The sequence below is a fragment of the Amia ocellicauda genome, chromosome 4 (assembly GCF_036373705.1).
Source record: "Amia ocellicauda isolate fAmiCal2 chromosome 4, fAmiCal2.hap1, whole genome shotgun sequence".
NCBI classification, from domain to species: Eukaryota; Metazoa; Chordata; class Actinopteri; order Amiiformes; family Amiidae; genus Amia; species Amia ocellicauda.
In genome coordinates, this window is record NC_089853.1 from 37,527,729 (window position 1) to 37,546,814 (window position 19,086).

Sequence of the window (19,086 nt, forward strand, 5' to 3'; positions counted from 1 at the left end):
CTGACGCCTACACATTGTGTTTTAAGTGTGTGCTCCTTCTGGATTTTAATTTGCTTTTATAAATGGACTGAAACAAAATTCCTCTAATTACAGAACCATTCACAAACTTTCAGGCTAAGTCCTGATATTTGAACAATATATACAGTATATATATATATATATATATATCAAACATCATATTATATATATATATATATATATATATATATATAAACCTTGAACACACATTCTGCCTGCCAGTCTCCCTGTATATCTGCCTCTGTCAGTTCTTCCACTCCAGCAATGAGACTGGCTGTCAGTCCGCCCTGCAGCTGCTGTTCAGAGGGAGACGAACTTCCTCTCACGGGGTCTCTCTCCATGGCAATCTGTCTGTGAGTGAGTCATTGACCAATACATCAATAAACACAGAAATGTATTGGACGGCATTTAGTAGTATTAAGCATTCCTTCATTTTGACACCTAATACTGTGCAGAACATAAGTATTTGTGATTGACATTTAAAATGAGTTCAGCCAGTTCATTTTCATAAATGATTTAACAAGAACAGACTGAGTGCCAGGGCTAAGCTGGGTGTGTTTGCTATGTGGATTCCTTGTGCTCTTGCATGGGAATGAACAGCTGGGATATTTTTAATAAATATATCAAATAGATTTGCATTTTTGTAATCATAATTATTTTAATGGTTTAGCAAAGGCAAAAGTAGTGTCCAAACCATGCCCAATGGCAGGCTGTCACAGAGAGGGGCACCCTGTAGCCAAGCACAGCTAGTTGTCCCAGCAGAGACACATAATAAATAACAATAATAATAATAATAATGAGTCCAAAAGCCCTGTATACACATAGCACTGTAATTTATTATGACCTACTATCTAACAAAACTCCAGCCAAAGGAACAGACTTTATAATAATAATAATAGAAAGAAGAATAATATTTCAATCTTAATTCTCCCAACCCAGTGAGTTTGTTCTCCCTTTAAAAAGTCTTGAAGAAGTTTAATGCTCATTTGGGAGGTCTGTATTGAAAGCAAGTGTAGTGAACTATGAAGGAGCCGATGCCATTGCCCTCCTCACCCCAAGTATTATCTTCATTTGATTTTGTTTAAATGGGTTGTATGCAGCGTTTAATAATATTCCGCTGACTTAATGAGATATTGAAAATGTCAGTAGATTGCAAGATTATATAAATCGAGTGTTGCTCGACTATTGAGTGAATTGTATTGTATTGATCTTTATAGAGGTCTGGTGAGAAGCGCATGAACATTTAATTGTGTGTTAAAAACAAAGTGCTTCAATTAAACGTTTGCGCTTTCCTGTCCTGCCCCATTCTTACTGTGCTCTTGAAGGAAAAGGAGCCTGATGAACATCAATTTGTGCATTAGCATCCTGGTTTGAGGTAGTCAAACTACTTGCAGCAATTATGATACTAAACGTATGAAAAATAAGTCACGTGCAGATAGAGTATCTTTAGTTAATTATATTTTAATTATTATTCTATTCGCACAATCACTTAGGCATGTCAGAGGAAACTTTGTGCAATGACCCTGCCTTATGCACAATAGGTTGCTTGTGCTCTTGTACCTTTATCAAATGGGTTTTGCAATATATTCTCAGTAAAGCATTGACAGTATTTCGGACCACACAGAAGCCAAAATCCCCATCCTAACATAAAATTATGGCACAACATCCCCACAGAGGTGAGTTTTATTTGACTCCCTCAGTTCAGTACAGGACGCCCACACTGCTGAGTTTCATTGTTGAGCTGATACTCCGGTTGCGATGATGAAGCCTGACTAGAGACCTAATCAGCCCCGACTGTTTACAGTGAGTCATGATCGGCTGTCAGTGGGTTGTGGAGCTTCATCACTCAGGTATGTTCTGCTCTGCTATTTGCATGTCTGACCGAAATAGTTTCCATGATGCTTGTTTTTTTCTTTGATCACTGGGTTTCATTCTATAGTGAGACCAGACAACAACACATTGTGAAATTTGCTAAAAATAATAGATTGACAAACACTGGGATTCTGTAAGCTCCTGACAAGCAACCATACCAGAACAAAGCCTGAGTTATTATAATTAGTGAATGGTTATTGTTCTCCTCATCTGTACAAAATCATCATACCTTTAAAAATGTGCACAATTCCAATGATAATGCTTTTATTCTAATCTTCCTATTCACGCCCTCAGTGTCCTCTCACACACCTGATCATATGTTCTTCACCCCCCCTCCCTCTCACATATGTCAGGGCCAGGAAAACAGGCTGAGTTACAGTGCTCAGATGGCCTCCATTCACTCTATACTCCACATTGGCCCTGCAGGGCTGAACAAACATCAAACAGCATACCTGTGCTGTAACCTCAGACGCGGACTGCTGCCATTGTCATCCGATGGCTGCTGGGTCAATAAACCGAAGGCAGAGGAGCGCAGGTCACCAGGTCCTTTAGATGCCATTACTGCGGTGCCCAAAATCACACAGCTCTGTCTAAGTACATCACTTTTAAACACAGTGTCCCTGCAGCTCAGAGAAGTTCACCTCCGAAGACAGACAGGGAGACTACAGAGACTTGAGAGCGACTTTGATGCAATTGACATATAGGTGTTAACCTAATGAAAGCAGACATACGTAAAACACAGAAACCCAAGTAATTTCCCAGAATCACAATGCATTGTTCAAATATTACTTCCTTTAAACTAAACAGAAACTACATTTTACTATAAGGCCACGGAAACCTAACAGTAAGAAATGGGGTGAGAGGGAATTATCAGAACTATGGTCTAACCCATTGGTTCCCAACCCTGGTGCTTGGGACTCACTGTCCTGCTGGTTTTTGATCCAACTGCACTCGCAATTAATTAATTGAAACCTTAATTGATGCTCAAATTAGATCAATTGATAGTTCTATTTTAGGAAGGTATATCTCAGTTGGAACTAAATCCACCAGGACACTGGGTCCACAGGGCCAGGGTTGGGAAAAACTGGTCTAATCCTTTAAAAAACATAATTAGCACACCAACAAGACAAAATATAATCATTCAAGGAACACCAAGCTGATTGTAAACCTGTAATGTAGTTATTTCAGGAGAAATGCAATAACCTAGATTATACATGTAAGACTAATTAAAAAAAATGCATACATTATATGTGAATATTTAAAAATATATTCCTTACATTTCAAGAAAGAGGTCTTTGATTTATCCTGTTTGGTTTTGTCTGTTTAACAGAAAGCTAAAGGAGCAGAAATAGACAGTGCTGGGGATTCCTGCTGTATGTATTCCCTGTCATAGTGAGTACAGTGAGGGGGCGAGGTCTTGCGAACAGAAGGGAACAGGGAACACACAGCATCAATGGCTGTTGCTGCTGCTCCATTCAGGCAGAGAGCTGACCTCCACAAAGGCAATTCAAAAGACTAAGGAACAAACCCTTCCGCTCTGTTCTTTGAGGAGTAAAGAGGTTGGGGAAATACAACATCCACACAGACATTCTGAGCAACACTTCAAAACTGAACCCAACTTGGAATTTGAAGTCTTATTTTCCTTAATAATTTCCTTAAATAATAAACAGCGTCTCCATCAGCACGCCACGTCACACCCCTAAGCACAATGAAAAACAGAGTTTGTTTCTCGACAAGTAAACCCTCCAGTCTTCCAACTCTCGGTGTCCCTGACAAACAGCTCGTATACTGCGGCTCATTAACCAGGGGGCTGCTCATTAACTTGCAAACAAGTTAATTAACAGAAGATCCATAGGACCTATCCTCTCCTGGGATTTAACCTGGCCTCTCTGTCAAATAACCAAAGCAGCATCAAGAGAGACAGGGGGTGGGGTGTAGAAGGAATAAACACTAAAATGTAGTTTATGGATTTCCTACTATGAAACCAGGCTTCATCACATGATCAGAGGAAACCCTCACACCCCAGCCCGTTCAACAGCCTTCCAGTGGTGACATTAGGTCTGTGCAGTGCAGGCAGGGGGCCCAGGGGTCCATTCTGCCTGCCACTGGTTACCAGCACACCTATCCACCCAGCTTAGACTTTTAAACTTTATTCCCTGTCAGAAATGGGAATTGTGGCTTTGCGTTTTCCTGTTCCTTCGAAAACAACTTCTACCAGTGAATGTTTAGTGGTTGACACTCAAGAGCTACTGCACATCCTGAACTACACTACACTGACATTGTGTTTTAATAACCATGTGCTACAAGCAGGACAACCCTGTACTGAGAATTCAACTTTCCACAACGATGATGGAGGGCCAGCCTTTTTCTTGGTTTATATCCAACCGATTTGGAGAAACGGTGATGAATGATTATACTGGCAAAGTAGAAGCAGCCCTCTTCACATTTATATTTAGGACCCTCTGATAAGGCTGCTTCACTGGGATCATTTGCATTGCAGATCCAGTGGCTTTATGTGGGATCACTTATTTTTCGCCTCATGCTCCAACACCATGCGTTATTCTTGTTTTTTCAACCTTCAGAGTATTTTCAGAGGAGACCAGTAAAACTTGGTTTGGCATTGCTACTTGCCTTTGAAAATGAAGACCAGCTGTTTACACAAGAAACTTGGAAAAAAAAGGAAAAGGTAACCAGTGAGAGCGGAGTGCGGCCGTACGGGAACAGTGTCGGTATCAAGCCTGCGAAGCATGTGGACCGTCTTCATATAGGACACCGCTTGATCTAGAAAGCTCAAATTGTAGAGCACTGCTCTGTATGGTCCCACAAATACACGTGCTACACAGAAAAAAATACACATCAAAACATGTACACATTTAGAACACGTTATTCTTTTAAAACTTTACACACATTCTGGAATGCAGTTCTCCAGCTGGGAGGGGAAGCGCAATCGACATAACCCTGATGAATTGGGTTGTACTTGAATCACAAAAGATTACAAGGTTCTCTTTTAGTTGACACGTTTATTTTTTGGTAACACTGTCATCAAATACTTCTTCCACAATTTTCCGATATGCATTTTCTGTCATGGTTGTTATTTGTAATGTTTAGAAAAATGAAAAAACTAATACAAAAGAAAGCATTAACAAAATACAAATTCTCTTATCATTATGTTTACATTGCTTGATCCTTTGGTAGAAAATTCACATTAAGAGAGACCAGTTGTGAAGGATTAAATCAAGAGGTTTCCATTCCTTAAAACAATCTAGCAGTGACATCAGATCAAACACTGTCAGGACACCCAGGAACACAGCCAAGCGGTTTCTGAATTCAGTTTCAACCCTAAAGCTGAAGGGACACCAATGTACATTTTATTAGATAATGCAGAATGAAACCTGTTGCTTCTACTTTCAGGAGACACCAGTCTACATTTTGTAGAGAATGTAGCCAGAATGTTTATGGGTAGCCAATTACATTAATAATTAAATATTGAATATATGCATTACAGATTTCATATCAATATTTTTCATTATTATATAATTGTTTATTATAATTAGAGCATATACACATGATAATGAACCTAAATAGGAAGTTTAGTCACAAGAAGCAGGTAGTCACATGATCAAATTATTCTATTATGTATTTTTTCTTCTACAAAATCTAAACTCATCTGATAATGTTGCAAACAACAAAGCTGCTTGAAAATGTAGCATCACAATTTCTAAAACCAAAGAAATGCACTTTTTAATAAAAATGTTAGCAACATGTAGACTGGTGTCCCCTCCACTTTACAGACTCAGTCCTATAAAGGTCTATGCCTACAATTCCTAGAGGGAAAAGTAGACAATCGTGGTGCTCAGACAACAGGCAGTTGAATTCAAGGCCAACCGTAGAGGATGCATGTAGCGCCACGGCATCCAGTGACCTGTCCTGGTTACAGCATTATGGAAAGACACGCTACCAATAAATACTTCACTGTAAACCAAGGTGAGGTACTGAGAAGGACAGGGTAACCCAGTAAATCGGGGGGGGGGGGACCTAAAGCTACAGTAGATAAATCACAGATCATACAACACTGAAAACCGACACCTCACAAACAATATAATTCCGTTGCATTACATATTTTACAGTGCACTTATTTTGTAAACACACAAACATTCATGTATTTTTTTTCCAACCCCTTAGATTTATATACATCTACAGCACAGAATACTCCCACTAGAAACCCACCTTCCACTGCTCTGCATCCCTGTACAGACTTTGGTAGACTCTTACATTTTTTCTCCAAGAAATGTTAAGTTCAGATAAAACTGAATAAATACACAGAACTTTCCCTTAAATACCTATACAATATAGCATGTGTCCGACAATTGAGTGAATGCTTTGCGAAGTCCATCATGTGGTATCTATGGGATTGCATGTTAAACAAACTAAAACATGAAGCATCTCTCGACACACGCATGTGCTCTGACTCTGTGCGGTCTGGGAGCACATCCACAGCAACAAAGTGGGAGCTGATCTGAGGCAGTTGGCCACCTGTTCTACATAAAACAGATGAGTACAAATAAGAGGTAAAATGTTACCTGAGGGACGTTATTACATTCCTTCTGGTTCAGTCTGTTAAGCATATACATTTAATTTTTGTATGTATTATGCTGACAGGTGTTTCTGCACAATAAAATAACTTACAACACAATGGTAACATCTATAGAAAAGAAACTGTCTGGATTCCCTCTATGGGCATTTACAGAAAGAAAATTAAGAGTCCCTTCATTGTAAGCATCTTCACTGTAGCCACACCTAGGAGCTGACGACCATGAGAACAGAAGAAAGGAAGGTCAGGAGAAAGGTGCGGTTACAGCTGACAGCTCCTGTCTGCTTGGCCCGTCGCTGTGCAGCCCTCTGCCCTCCGCTGCTGCTGGGTTCGCTGGACTCTGCCCAGTGCTGCTCAGTTGTTGTTGCCATTGTTGTTTTTCAGCTCAAACCTGCTGTACACCTGCTTGGACTTCATCTTGTTGTAATGGTTAACCAGGTCCAGCTTGCTGTGTCCCAGCGTCATCCTCTTCTCATCGCTGCGGACCAGCTGCCTGTCCTTGGGATGCAACTCCACAGCAATGGGTGCAGGGGGCTGCGGGGGCCTGCACTCCGGCTCAGTCTGGGACAGGTCCGGCCCCCCGAAGGCCATGCTGTGAGGGGGAGACTTCTGAAATGCCCCAGCATCTCTGTCCTTAGCAGAGGGGGAGAAGAAATCGGAGATCTTGCTGAGGAGAGGAGTGGCGGAGCTCTTCTGCTTCCCAGCCAAACCGGATTCCAGCTGTGGAGGGCTCTTGGACATGTGTGTGAAGTTGGGCTTAGACTCAAACAGGCCCAGACCCTGCATCTTGGAGGACAAAGCCATGTTCCTGGACATGACATCAGGGGTTCCAGATTTGGACCACTCTGCACCAGATGTGGAATTAGCGCCCAAGTGGGACCAGTCCACAGTGGGCATGTGGCCATTGTGGGAACCCTTCTTGCCCAAGCTACTCTGGGTATGCGACAGCTGGCTTTGCCCCCTGGGGTAGCTGTTGTTTGGCTCCTTCGTATCATAGTTCACTTTGTAGGTGGGGGTGGGCATACCTGGCGACTTCTTGATGCTGGAGATGCTGTTGTTGGAAAGGGTGCTGGAGTTGTCCGAGCACACACGCTCCTGCTCGTGCTGGCGCTCCTGGTTATGGCTCACAGCCCAGTGGGGGGCCGGCGGACCAAAGGAGTAGTGGGCAAGTCCCTCCTCATCAGGGTTGTGGAAACGGTCAATGATCTGGGAGTCCGCGTAGAGACACCGGAACTCGTGGTCAAAGCTCTCCGCTATCTTGCCAGAGAAGTGCAACACCATGTTGCTGTGCACCTGCGAGGACAGCCAGGTGAAGCTGTGGACACAGGGGAGGGAGAACAATGTCAGAGGAACTGGGCTGTAATTACTGCAGGAAACTCTGAACCAAATAGTTTCTATCATGGCAGCGGAGAATATGGAGACATTAATCTTAATATAAAAAGAAAGCTACACTGGAGTACAAATAAGTAAGTAATGTAAGTCATTGAAAAAGTAATCTAGTAAAGTATATAAAATACAGCTCTGGAAAAAATTAAGAGACCACTGCAAATTGTTTTTAAATCAGCATCTCTACATGTATGGAAGCCATTCCATTCATATTTGTATTCGGAAGTTTGGAGAAATGTGGTCAGTGGTTTATAGAATAAAAGAAAAATGTTCATTCTACCCAAACACATACCTATAAATAGTAAAACCAGAGAGACTGATAATTTTGCAGTGGTCTCAATATTTTTTCCCAGAGCTGTATATAAAAATTTCCCTTCAGCTTCTAAACATTTTTTACAACATGCACAATACTGCAATAACAGTTTAACCACCACCACTGCTTTTTTTATTTGCAGTAATTCACAAGTTGGAAAGTCTACATTAAGCAACTAATTTTACCACGACATTTCCTAATTTTGAAATGCTTTGAGCATAGCATGGGTCCCACAGTTCATTTTGTATCACCAACAATATCTAAGACACAGCTGAGGCAACTTTGAATTTTATTTGAATAATCACCTTGATTATTCACAGCAGAAAGCTTCCTATTACTCCTCTTTTAGATTCCCATCTCTCTCACAGAAGTTCAGAGCCAAGGTACATATTTACTTTGTTTGCATCACCATCCATTCATCATTAATTGATTCAGTGTCATGAGTGAGTCAATAATATAATGTTGGTCATACATCAATAGGTTACCAAAGCTTGTTTTAACCTCAACCATACCAACACCTAAGTTTAAAGCTATACCCATACAAATCTACACAGAACTGTTAACTCTGAAAATATGCAATCCTAGTTCACTGGGGAAGCTAAGAACCCTATGCCAGACCAAAATGTAACTAATTTGAAAGCCAAACTTCATTGTAGTGAACAAATGACTCCCAACAATACCCTGAAAACAAACCAAATGTTAGTGTAATATCATTTCTACCTTCCTCTGTATCACGAAGTGAAATTTACCACTGCCAAGTTTTATTATTTTTAAACATGAGGAGAAATGAGACATTTTTGCATTACAAAACTACAAATGTCTTTTGGAAGTTTCCTGGACTCAACGGTGGAACTCTTTCAAACTTTTTATTGGTTGCAGGGCACATCATTCAAACTGTTCTCCAATCACAGGGTGATATTACAGAAGGAAATAAAGTGATAACCCTCTTTTGGTGAGATTTACACCATTGATCACATACCACTTCCTTGACTTATTTCAAAGCACAAGAAATTGATTGAATCACAATTTGTTGTGCAAGCCATAAAGAAAAAAAAGCATTGTAATTCTAGCTTTGTCATCTATAATATACTGCCCATCCTGGCTTAACATAGAAGGAAGTGCTTTATTAAAATCGACTTCTGCCATCTTGCCCCTGAGGGCACTATACAAAGTGGAAGTGTATCTGGTCCAGCAGGCTGGCAGGACTGTACACACGCCCATCTAGAGCTCTGCACAACACTTCAGTGGCAATGTATAAGTTGAGGGTACGATCCTGCTCTTCAGGCAAGACATTCAAAACACAGCCACGGAATAAACAAGCCATTTCTGCAGTTCAATATCTTAGCAATGACATGAAGTGAAGAAATGTACATCGGTAGGATTCTGAATCTCTCATGTCAAATAGCCGGTATTGCAGCAGGTTTTCCCTTTTGAGCTAGAGCTGCCGTAACAACCCTGCCGTTGTTATGAAGTGTTAATAACATGCAAATATCCTGCTCTTATTGTTACAGCTTCCTCATCAGTGTAAAACCATTACACTCTAAACAGGTTTTTCATATATGTCATGATTTAAATAAAATACCTTCAGCCTGCATACAGTCCACAAATATTTTCATAACAAATGTGTTGCGTTGTTTTCAATGTGCAGTGCGAAGTATGTACATGTGCACTAAGCCATGACGGCAGTCTAAGCCTCACATATGAACAAGCCAGCTCGCCAACAGCACGAGAGACTGTTTGCACAGTCACACTGCAGAGAAAACCAGTGGCCCTGCAGCGATCCCCTCCCAGAAACAAAACACAATCCCAGAACACATCTGGCACTCTCTGGGGTGAAGGAGTAGAGTAGCTGATTAGGCACCTATAACATTTACCAATGAATCATAATGGTACGCTGCAGCTGAGTTCATAAACACTTCTGCCACCTGAGCCCCCTGAACCTTCATTGCTTGGGGAGCTCAGCACACACACACGTTATGTGAGGAAATGAACAGCAGACATCTCCTTTCCAAGGTGCTTTTCTGAGAAAATACCACCAGAAGTGCAGGTCAGCAAGGAGGAAAGATGCAGTCTAGAGATGCACTAAGGGCATACAGGACAAAGCCATGTCAGTCAATTATCAAATCTGAATGAAATACCCCTTGGTGGTGGAGTGCTCCTGTCCAATGTATCACAGCACAAACTTTGAGAGGTTTATTATAAAGTATTATAGTGTAATATATTAATCTTGCTGTAAAAGGTCAGGTTTTATTTCACTGCATTTATGCTGTACTGCTCAGACACTGCATTGTGTGGGATCCTATGATCAGCAACACTGCTGTTTTATAATCCTGTCCCACAGACACGACGGGAATACAAGGGCAATTCATTCACAGGAATCTCTCCACACAGATCATCCATTTAAGTAAATGTATGGCCTTCAAAGATTTGACTTTCAAAATGGCAACAATCCATCATGTAAAAACTTCCACAGGAGCCTTCAGCCACAGTGAAAGCTTTATTAAGAAAGGACACACAAAGAAAAGCTGTAGAATTGGCAGCATTTGTCTGGTCTCCTGCCTGATTTTAAAATTATGATTTATTTACATGAATCTAAAGCCAACAAAAATACAGAGTCAGGTAGCCTGTAATTTGGAAGGATGGTCAGTTAACCTTCAGTAAAAAGTTGCTCCTTACCTGTAAGAGCCAGCGATCACATCCTGACAGTCTATAATCAGAAACTTCTCCTGAACCTGCCCTGTAAACTTCTTTCCAGACTTGGTGCAGTAAGTGTCTCCACAGACACTACGGATTCGCATGTTCTGGAAAGACAAGTAATAAATAAATATTAATGCATAAAGGAAAATGTAATCTTTAATCTTTAAACAACTTTGCTACAAAGGTGGTGTGTGAGGTGGAGGAGGGATGCAAAGCAATGAATGCTGGGAAAGCACAGATACTTATGCTTGGGAGGGCAGAAGTCAGGTACAATATTTGGGGTTGTCTTGCTCCCGAACCTCAGTTTATAATCTATATTTAAAATGATTGGTTCAGACTTTTTTTTTTGTGGATTAACAAAAGGCAGAAAGGCAAGGCATTCATAAAGACACAGGCATTCAAAGAGACAAAAGGCATTTGTGTTCCACGAATGCAAGAAAAATGTGATAAATTATAAGCATTTCTGTTATTCTTACGTATGCAAGAGTCTGTCTAAAACAATTTAGTAGCTCCTGGCAAAATCTTGACAAACTGGACTGACTGCTGCACAAAGATGCAGAGGTACTTCTTTGGAAGTTTCATTTGTGCACAACATAAGGTTACACTCTAGTCCCCCTAGGACATCTGCAGCACTGTAACCTTGATCTTTCAGAGAAAAACAGCAATTTATTAGAATAATCATCAAATTGTACAAATCTTTTCTAAAAATGTAAAAGTTTTATGTCATTAAATGACACACCAAGATAAAAAAAAACATCCAATAAGTATTTGACAAAAGAACTCTCCAGCTTTCAATATTCAGATTGATAAGGATTGCCCACAATATACAGCGGTTACAAAATGAGGACTGGATCATTTAGAAACCCTACAAATCACTATCCTCAACAGTGGAAATGGATACTTAAGTGATCTTCACAAGTGGAAAAATCCCTGTGATTCAAAACAACAGCATAAGACTGTTTTAACACTACCAGCCTGTGTGTAGATAACACTTACTGCACTACATCACCAAACTGAGGTGAACGTGAGTGCAGTAGTCCATATGATAATGTTATTCAAAGCATTAGTGTGCATTTAGATAATGTTCACTGTATGAGAATTGAGCTGGCGTGCAGCATGAGCCCAGAGTCTCCTCGCCACTTGTGCAGCTCTGCTTACACCGAGGTGTGTGTTGCGAATTTCCAGGGCGCTGCACATATCGAGGAAATACTTCAGGTTCTTCTCATCCAGCAGGATGTACACTGGAACCTTGCGCTTGTTCGAGGCTTCCATCAGGTCACAGAACAGGTCGACATCGGTGAAGAGATCCATTACCAACGCAATGACCTGCAACACAGATTAATACATTCATGCTTGAAAAGTCTGTATATACCAGGGTAGAACCATCAGCTATGGTTAGAGGGAGTTTATTTGCTGAAAACAAATAGAAAATATTATAATTTAATACTACTGATGTCTTGATAAGAATATAACTGATGTTAAATTGAAACGTCAATTAAAAAGGTCCTATTTGAAAAACGCACTCCCTCGTAACCATCTGAACACCCTAATCTTGAGTCACTGTGTATATGGCCTCTTTCTGCAGTTCCTGGAACAGTCAGACCCAGCACAACATGTTGCAGCATGTCCTTCCTAAAGCACACAGAGCAACACAGATTTCAGTTGAGAAAGTATAGCAATCCAACACAAACCCCTGTCAGAAATGCTACTCACTTAACTTGTTAGTCCTGAAGTGTAAACAACAGTTGTGTGCTAATCAAACAGACTCTTAGGGGTTCAAGACTGGGAGAATCTGAGGCACTTCTTTACACCACACTGTAGTTTGTGAAAATAATAAAGCTGCCATGTGTGTTTAAAGAATTACAAGTCCCATTGCAGTTTCTCAGTGCAATAACTCAACAGGCTGGTGCAAAACCCCACACTGCTTTGAAACTACACACCCAGCCTATGACTTAAAGGGTTTGTATTAGTGCACACGTGAAGAAGAAAAGAAAGTTCAATAATGAATGGAGATAATGTACATCTATGTATAAATCAATGTTGCATCTACAATACTTTTAAGTAAAAGCAAAAGTTAGATGTGCACGGGACATCCACTTAAATGGATATAAATATAACAGCTGAATTGTCTAAATACTTTTGTGTATCTAATACAAACTATTTTGCATTCAGGATGATTGTCCATAATGACTCAAAGTCATATTAAACAAAGGTGTGCTGCGTTTCCTCTAAATAATGGAACAAAATAAAACTCCAGCAGTGTGGATTAGTGGCCAGGGCTTTGGACTCTGGAGTGGTTCAGTCTCAGTTGGGGGACAGTGCTGTTGTGCCCTTGAGCAAGGTATTTTAATTACATTGCTCCAGTAAAAAAAAAAAAAAACATGTTTAAATGGGTAGTTGTACATAAAAATAAAGTGATATATTGTAATAAATAAAAGTCGCCTGAATTAAGAGCATCTGGTAATTAATAATTTCTGAAAGACAAAAACAGCCCACTGGTCAAAGTGGTAATGTCCACCTTTTCCTGGAACCACCAGCCTGCACTGCAGAAAACCAATGTGTGGTTTATTGTATTTTAGTAAACCATTAATGGGTAGTCATAGGCTACTCCTTTGTAGCATTCACAGATCAACTCGTTTATGTCAATAAGTTCTAGAGATCTAGTCAAATTGTTAAAATATAAATTGGATACATGTGTTAATTCCAAGAAACCGATATACCGCTCGGGTCACTCTTACCCGCCTGGATTTGCTAATGAGGGAGCGGATCAGGTCCTTCACGTTGTGCGACTTGTCTCTCTGGAAGTAGATCTGCGTCTCGGAGGGGCCGTATCGGGACTGCGGCTCGGGCCAGCCCAGCTCCAGCACAGGCGGATCCTCGTCGGACATCATGGGGAAGTACGTCCCGGAGGTGAGCTCCGACACAGTGTCCCCCTCCACGTAGGAGTCCCTGTCCGAGCCGTTGGCGCAGCCGTCGGCCATGCTGCTCTTGGAGCAGTTCTGGGTGATGTAGGCGATCTCCGCGGCGGACAGGAAGGACAGCTCCCTCTCCTCCGACAGGACGCGGTGGTACTCCTTCTCCCCGGCCTCCAGCAGCGCGTCCGTGGCCAGCCGGGCCGCCTCGCTGTGGCTCAGCTCCAGAGTGGAGCCCTGGCGCCACGGGTTCTTCACCTCCTCCACCCGGGCGGCCAGCTTCCCCAGCGGCTTCCGCCCCGGGTTCGAGGCCGGTCGCAGGGCGTCCGAATGGATCATGTCGTGGTGACTGGGTCCGAGCCGGCGCGCTGCTGTTACACGGTGAACACAGAGCACCGCGGTGAGGCGCACAGCGGGCGGGTGCGCTGTTAGTGCCGCACCTCACCTGCACAGGCCACGCCCCGCGCCTCACCTGGACTGACCACGCCCCGCGCCTCACCTGGACTGACCACGCCCCCCGCGCATCACCTGGACTGACCACGCCCCCGCACCTCATCTGAACTGACCACGCCCCCCGCGCATCACCTGCACAGGCCACGCTACCGCGCATCACCTGGCGAGGTAAACCGGAAACAGCGCAGTCGCTACATGCCGTCTTCTTTCAAGTCTTTGCATCAGCCTGATTAGCGGCTATAGTATTGGTTAATTGATTGAAATGATGTTTGGATAAACAGATAAACAAAGTCATATTGTAGAGGTGTTACAACTGCAGCACTTATAGATCAGGATAATACCCCCCCTTGCCCCATGCCCCCTGCCCCCACACACACACACACACACCATTAACAGAAACTGCACTTCCTCATCTTCTCGCCAGTAACCATCTGCCAGCTCATTACCATGTGTCACATGATTGCTCTTGACAATAACACTGCAATTCACTGTATAATCACCACGGGGTACTGCCAGTGAGAACATCAAATAAATATCAGCATCCCTGACTAAGCACTTCTCACTGAATTCCAAGGATCACTTGTTGCGGTTGGTTACACACACCAGTCTCAGGTTCATCACGTAAAACAAAACAAAATATACAAAAGATCGGATTGATGATTTGATTTCTTTTGAACAAAGCTTTATTTGAATTAATATAAATGCACCCCAGTAGTGAAGACAGCTAGTAGAATGATGGTAATAATAAACAAAATCATAACAATAATAATAATAAACCCTTTATTGTCAGTCCAGGCCATATCAGTTCCACTGAGCACAAGGAAGCTCAGGACAAAGTTCGTTTTGCATATCTCTATTGCCACAGCGTAATTCACAGTGTTACAGGAATATTACAGTGAGCTGTGAAGGTCAGGAGGTGTGAAGTGATTACCAGGAGAGAAGTGCTAAACCACATTCCTTTGCAGACTCTTGCAGTTTAAATCTCAAGATGCACCAGTGTCACAAAATCCTTGTTTAGTTCTTTAACGCAGCACTCAGAAGGCAGACCCCATAATCCTGCTGGTGGAGGGTGAGAAGACCGCCCAGGGTCACAGTGAGGTGTTAAAGCAGTTTAATCTCCGCAAAGACTCTCAGCGATCGAGACTGGGGACAAGCAGACAAAAAGATTGAATTAACACCCCTTCCACAACACAGAGATGCCAGAAACTTGCAGAAAAACATTTAGCACGTGGCGTTTGAGGTGTTCAGCTCTGGTTCAGCTAGTTTTCATTACTGTCTGTGGAGAACTTGGGGGCATCACTCTCCAGCGAGTCTCCACAGAGCACATACAGTGGCACTCAAAAGTATTCACCCCCCTTTGACTTTTCCATCTATCATTGTGTTACAACATGAAATCAGAATGGATGTAATCAGGAGTTTTTGACACTGATCAACTCAGAAAATATCCATAATGTCAATTTTCAACATATTTTGACATATTCTCAATTGGATTGAGGCAAATGGCTTTGACTGGCCACTCCAGGACATGGACCTTTTGGTTTTTAAGCTACTCGTGTGGCTTTGGCTGTATGTTTGGGGTCATTGTCCTGCTGGAAGATGTCCCCAAACATACATACTTTTCTACATCCATTTTGCCCTCTATCTTTACAAGGTTTCCAGGCCCTGACACAGAGAAGCTCCCCATAGCATGATGCTGCCACCACCATGCTTCACGGTAGGGATGGTGTTCTCAGGATGATGTGTAATTGAAATAAACCCTCACTGTAACTTCAAAAACCATTTCCCTGTTCCATTGAAAGCCCAACACAGACAGATTTAAAGTGTGAATGCTGAGAGAAAATTGCTTTCTTTACAACTTACTGATTTACATGCTTAAGTTTTAAGTATCTACATTTTGCAAATATTTACTGACACTATGTCAAAAATGAATTTGCATTTCATGGGTTCACTGACAATGTGCTCTGCACCCTCACGTATGACTGGCAGACCTAGTAATAATTTAACATTTTGACAATACAAAGACACACCCTGTTCTCTTCATTCACGGCAGACGGCTGCAAACATACAAAGATAATTCCTCATTTGTACACAATGTTAAGCTTGAGTTGCAGTCCTTCATTGGAATTTACCTTATGATAGAACAAACATGATTGCAGAAACCTAATCTTGTGACCTGTAATTATGCATCACCTGCCTCAAGTAATAGCACACATATTGCATCCAAATAACCCTGAGACTAATTACATAAAACCTCTCAGAGAATGAGGGAACCTGAGCTCAACGCAAACAGCTGCCTGACAGTTTAAGATGATTTGTTAGAGAGAGTCAAACACTTTTGTTTTTGAAATCAGTATTTTATGAATTTGTTAAAATAATGTTTGGGCTCAGACTGTGTACACAGATGAGAGTCTTTACTCAAGAGCAAACTATTAAACTATTTTGATGCTATTTTTGTTGTGCTGTTGCTTCACATTGTACTTTAATAACAAAAAGTAATTGAATATAGAAGAATCCTCCGGTTGGTCCTACAATCATGTGACTCTGTTTTAATACAATCTCCCACAATGAGAATATTATCCTGGCAGCTGATCTGACCTGTGAGGTCTTACTGGCCCAACATCAATACACAGCGCTGCGTGTGTCGCTGTCCTCAAACGATTCAGGAACTCCCAGCAGCGTGTTAATCTGTGATGGAGCTCTCCTGGAAGAAAAGCTGCACAGTGTCAGATAGGTTTTTGACAAGATTGCTTGTGAAGGGTAGAGCTAATAAGCGCTCATGTAACGTTAGAGTTTCTTCGGTGCTGTTGTTAATTCTCATGACAGAATGGGCCCTGCAGGAGGGGCAAGTACAGCTCCCATCTCAGATTGTGGTGAACGTGTGGAGCCTAACCAGCCCTGGCAAGCAGGACAGCCCTGCAGGAACACCAGGGCAGAGTTATCAAGAATTTTCCACACGTTGTAATTCATTCCTTTACAAAGGAAAACCGAGTCTGTTTATTTTAAAACTTAGGAAATGTCAAATTAGTTGTCCTTTGCAGTTTAAAAGGTAATCCTTCAATCTGTTTGTTAAACAGTTTTCCTTTCCCTTTCAGAACGCGAGCCCAGATTGCACTCCGTTTCTAAAGACCTTCGTAACTCTGGCCCCGAGTCTGGAAAAATATTGATTCAAGGAAAGAGGAAATAAAAAAATGAAGCTCAAAGCAAGTGCTGTTCTGCTACGAAGGTCATCTTTGTAATTGCTACCAGCCTTGGAGAAATTGCTGCGACAGGAAAATCACAAACAAATGCCCACTTATCAAATTGACATACTTAGATATGGCCTCAGCAGGTGGGCAGACTGGTCATAGATACGGTGATGGAAGGAAACTGCTATTATGGAAAGAAAGCTCCTGAGTTTTATAACAATGAAGAACACAGACTGAAAACATACAGATCTTAATACAGTTCTTAATACAGAACTTAGGCAAAGCTGTATAGAGTTGTTGTTTCTCCCTCATCTCCTCATCTGCAGACGTTAGCTCTGGTTGTCAGCATATAAAGATAGCTGTCGCAGAATCAGCTGCACACCTGAGGCACGGCTTTCGATTGGTCAGATCTCCATTGTGTCTCTACAGGAAACGCTGGTCGTGGACGGTAAGTCCAGAACAAGCTGCTGGCAAAACCACAGAGCTCTCACAATGTCATGCCATCCTGTACAGGACCTCACTGCCCTCAGTGCTCCTGACAATGTAAAGGCAATTTGTGTGATGCTGTTTTATATTATTGTACAGACCTCTGCTGTGGATTGTGGAGCATACAAAGCTTATAAAGTCCCCAGCTGAGGAGGATGGGTACGGCTCACCAGCTCTCTTGTATTCAAAACAAACCCACAATTCAATCTGATGTCACATTACCTACTGGCACGTGAAACATTGCAGAACTCTGTGCATTTCCTGTTGCTGAAAGACATGCATATTTACTGGACTAAAGTCTATTTATATACATTAGGAAATCAGTCCCTTACACACCCACTGTTACACAGAAACCTTTGTAGATGAATCCAACTGCCTGGGGAAATAATGGAAGATGAAGTGAGACTCAATTGCCTCTGTCCATTCTGGGGGGTAAAAACAAATGAACACCACACCGTCCAGAGTAATTATACAAATATAAATAAACCTTTTCTTGTTTTTCTTTCCAAACACAATTGAAATTTCTTGGAAAAGACAGCACAGTCGCCAGTGTTTTGTTGTTTGTTTGCTTGTTTTCCCTGATTGTGTTACTGTGTTACTATGGATTGCTGGGATTCCAACACATTTCCAACCTGTTCATTTGGCGAGTGTGTCAGACTGTTTTTCTTATTTTAAAATACTGCTGTAATCCCAGTTATAAAGCCCAGCCGGCATTATCTTGTTAAACAAGTCTCTCATAATTACGTTGCAGAGTCGGTGATTTATGGCAGGGGAGAAACGCTGGCTTGGGCTCAACAAACACTGGAGCAGTCTGTGGAGCCCTCACAGTCCTGGAATCAACCTGTTATGAAAGAGCAACCATTAACAATCATTCTATGCCATATTTGATATGTTGTTTCATTTGTTTCCCTGCAAGCTGGGGGCTGAGCCTCCTGGACAGCCAGACCCAGACACCCCCACATTGCACCCTGCCCGAGGACCACCGACACCACTCAGCCTGCCCCAGCCTCTGAAGCCTGAGGTTTCAGAACGAATTTTACAGCAGCTTATAACAAGAACAATACTACATACTTTTCATCTAATTCCAAAGACATATTTTAACCGCATCCATCAATCACAGCTTGTCAAGATGGTAATCGGTACACCACTCAGTACAGCACAACCTTTCATATT

At 41.9% G+C, this 19,086-nt stretch overlaps 1 protein-coding gene across 1 annotated transcript; it reads right to left on the bottom strand.

Annotated features, from left to right (window-relative positions):
* Positions 1 to 4,890: 4,890 nt before the first annotated feature.
* On the bottom strand, positions 4,891 to 14,225 carry fam83c (family with sequence similarity 83 member C). The gene is made up of 4 exons (XM_066702042.1): positions 13,616 to 14,225; positions 12,036 to 12,203; positions 10,857 to 10,981; positions 4,891 to 7,796 (listed from the first exon to the last, which is right to left on the bottom strand). The coding sequence occupies exons 1-4, from the start codon at positions 14,126 to 14,128 to the stop codon at positions 6,836 to 6,838; spliced, it is 1,767 nt and encodes a 588-aa protein (XP_066558139.1). The 5' UTR covers positions 14,129 to 14,225; the 3' UTR covers positions 4,891 to 6,835.
* Positions 14,226 to 19,086: the final 4,861 nt, after the last annotated feature.

Excerpts from the sequence above, each read along its gene's own strand:
- fam83c (XM_066702042.1), bottom strand. The coding sequence starts at position 14,128 with ATGATCCATTCGGACGCCCTGCGACCGGCCTCGAACCCGGGGCGGAAG. Across the intron at positions 12,204-13,615 it reads TCATTAGCAAATCCAGGCGG|GTCATTGCGTTGGTAATGGA; the intron begins GTAAGAGTGACC and ends TCTGTGTTGCAG. Across the intron at positions 10,982-12,035 it reads TTCGCAACACACACCTCGGT|AACATGCGAATCCGTAGTGT; the intron begins GTAAGCAGAGCT and ends TTGTCTTTCCAG.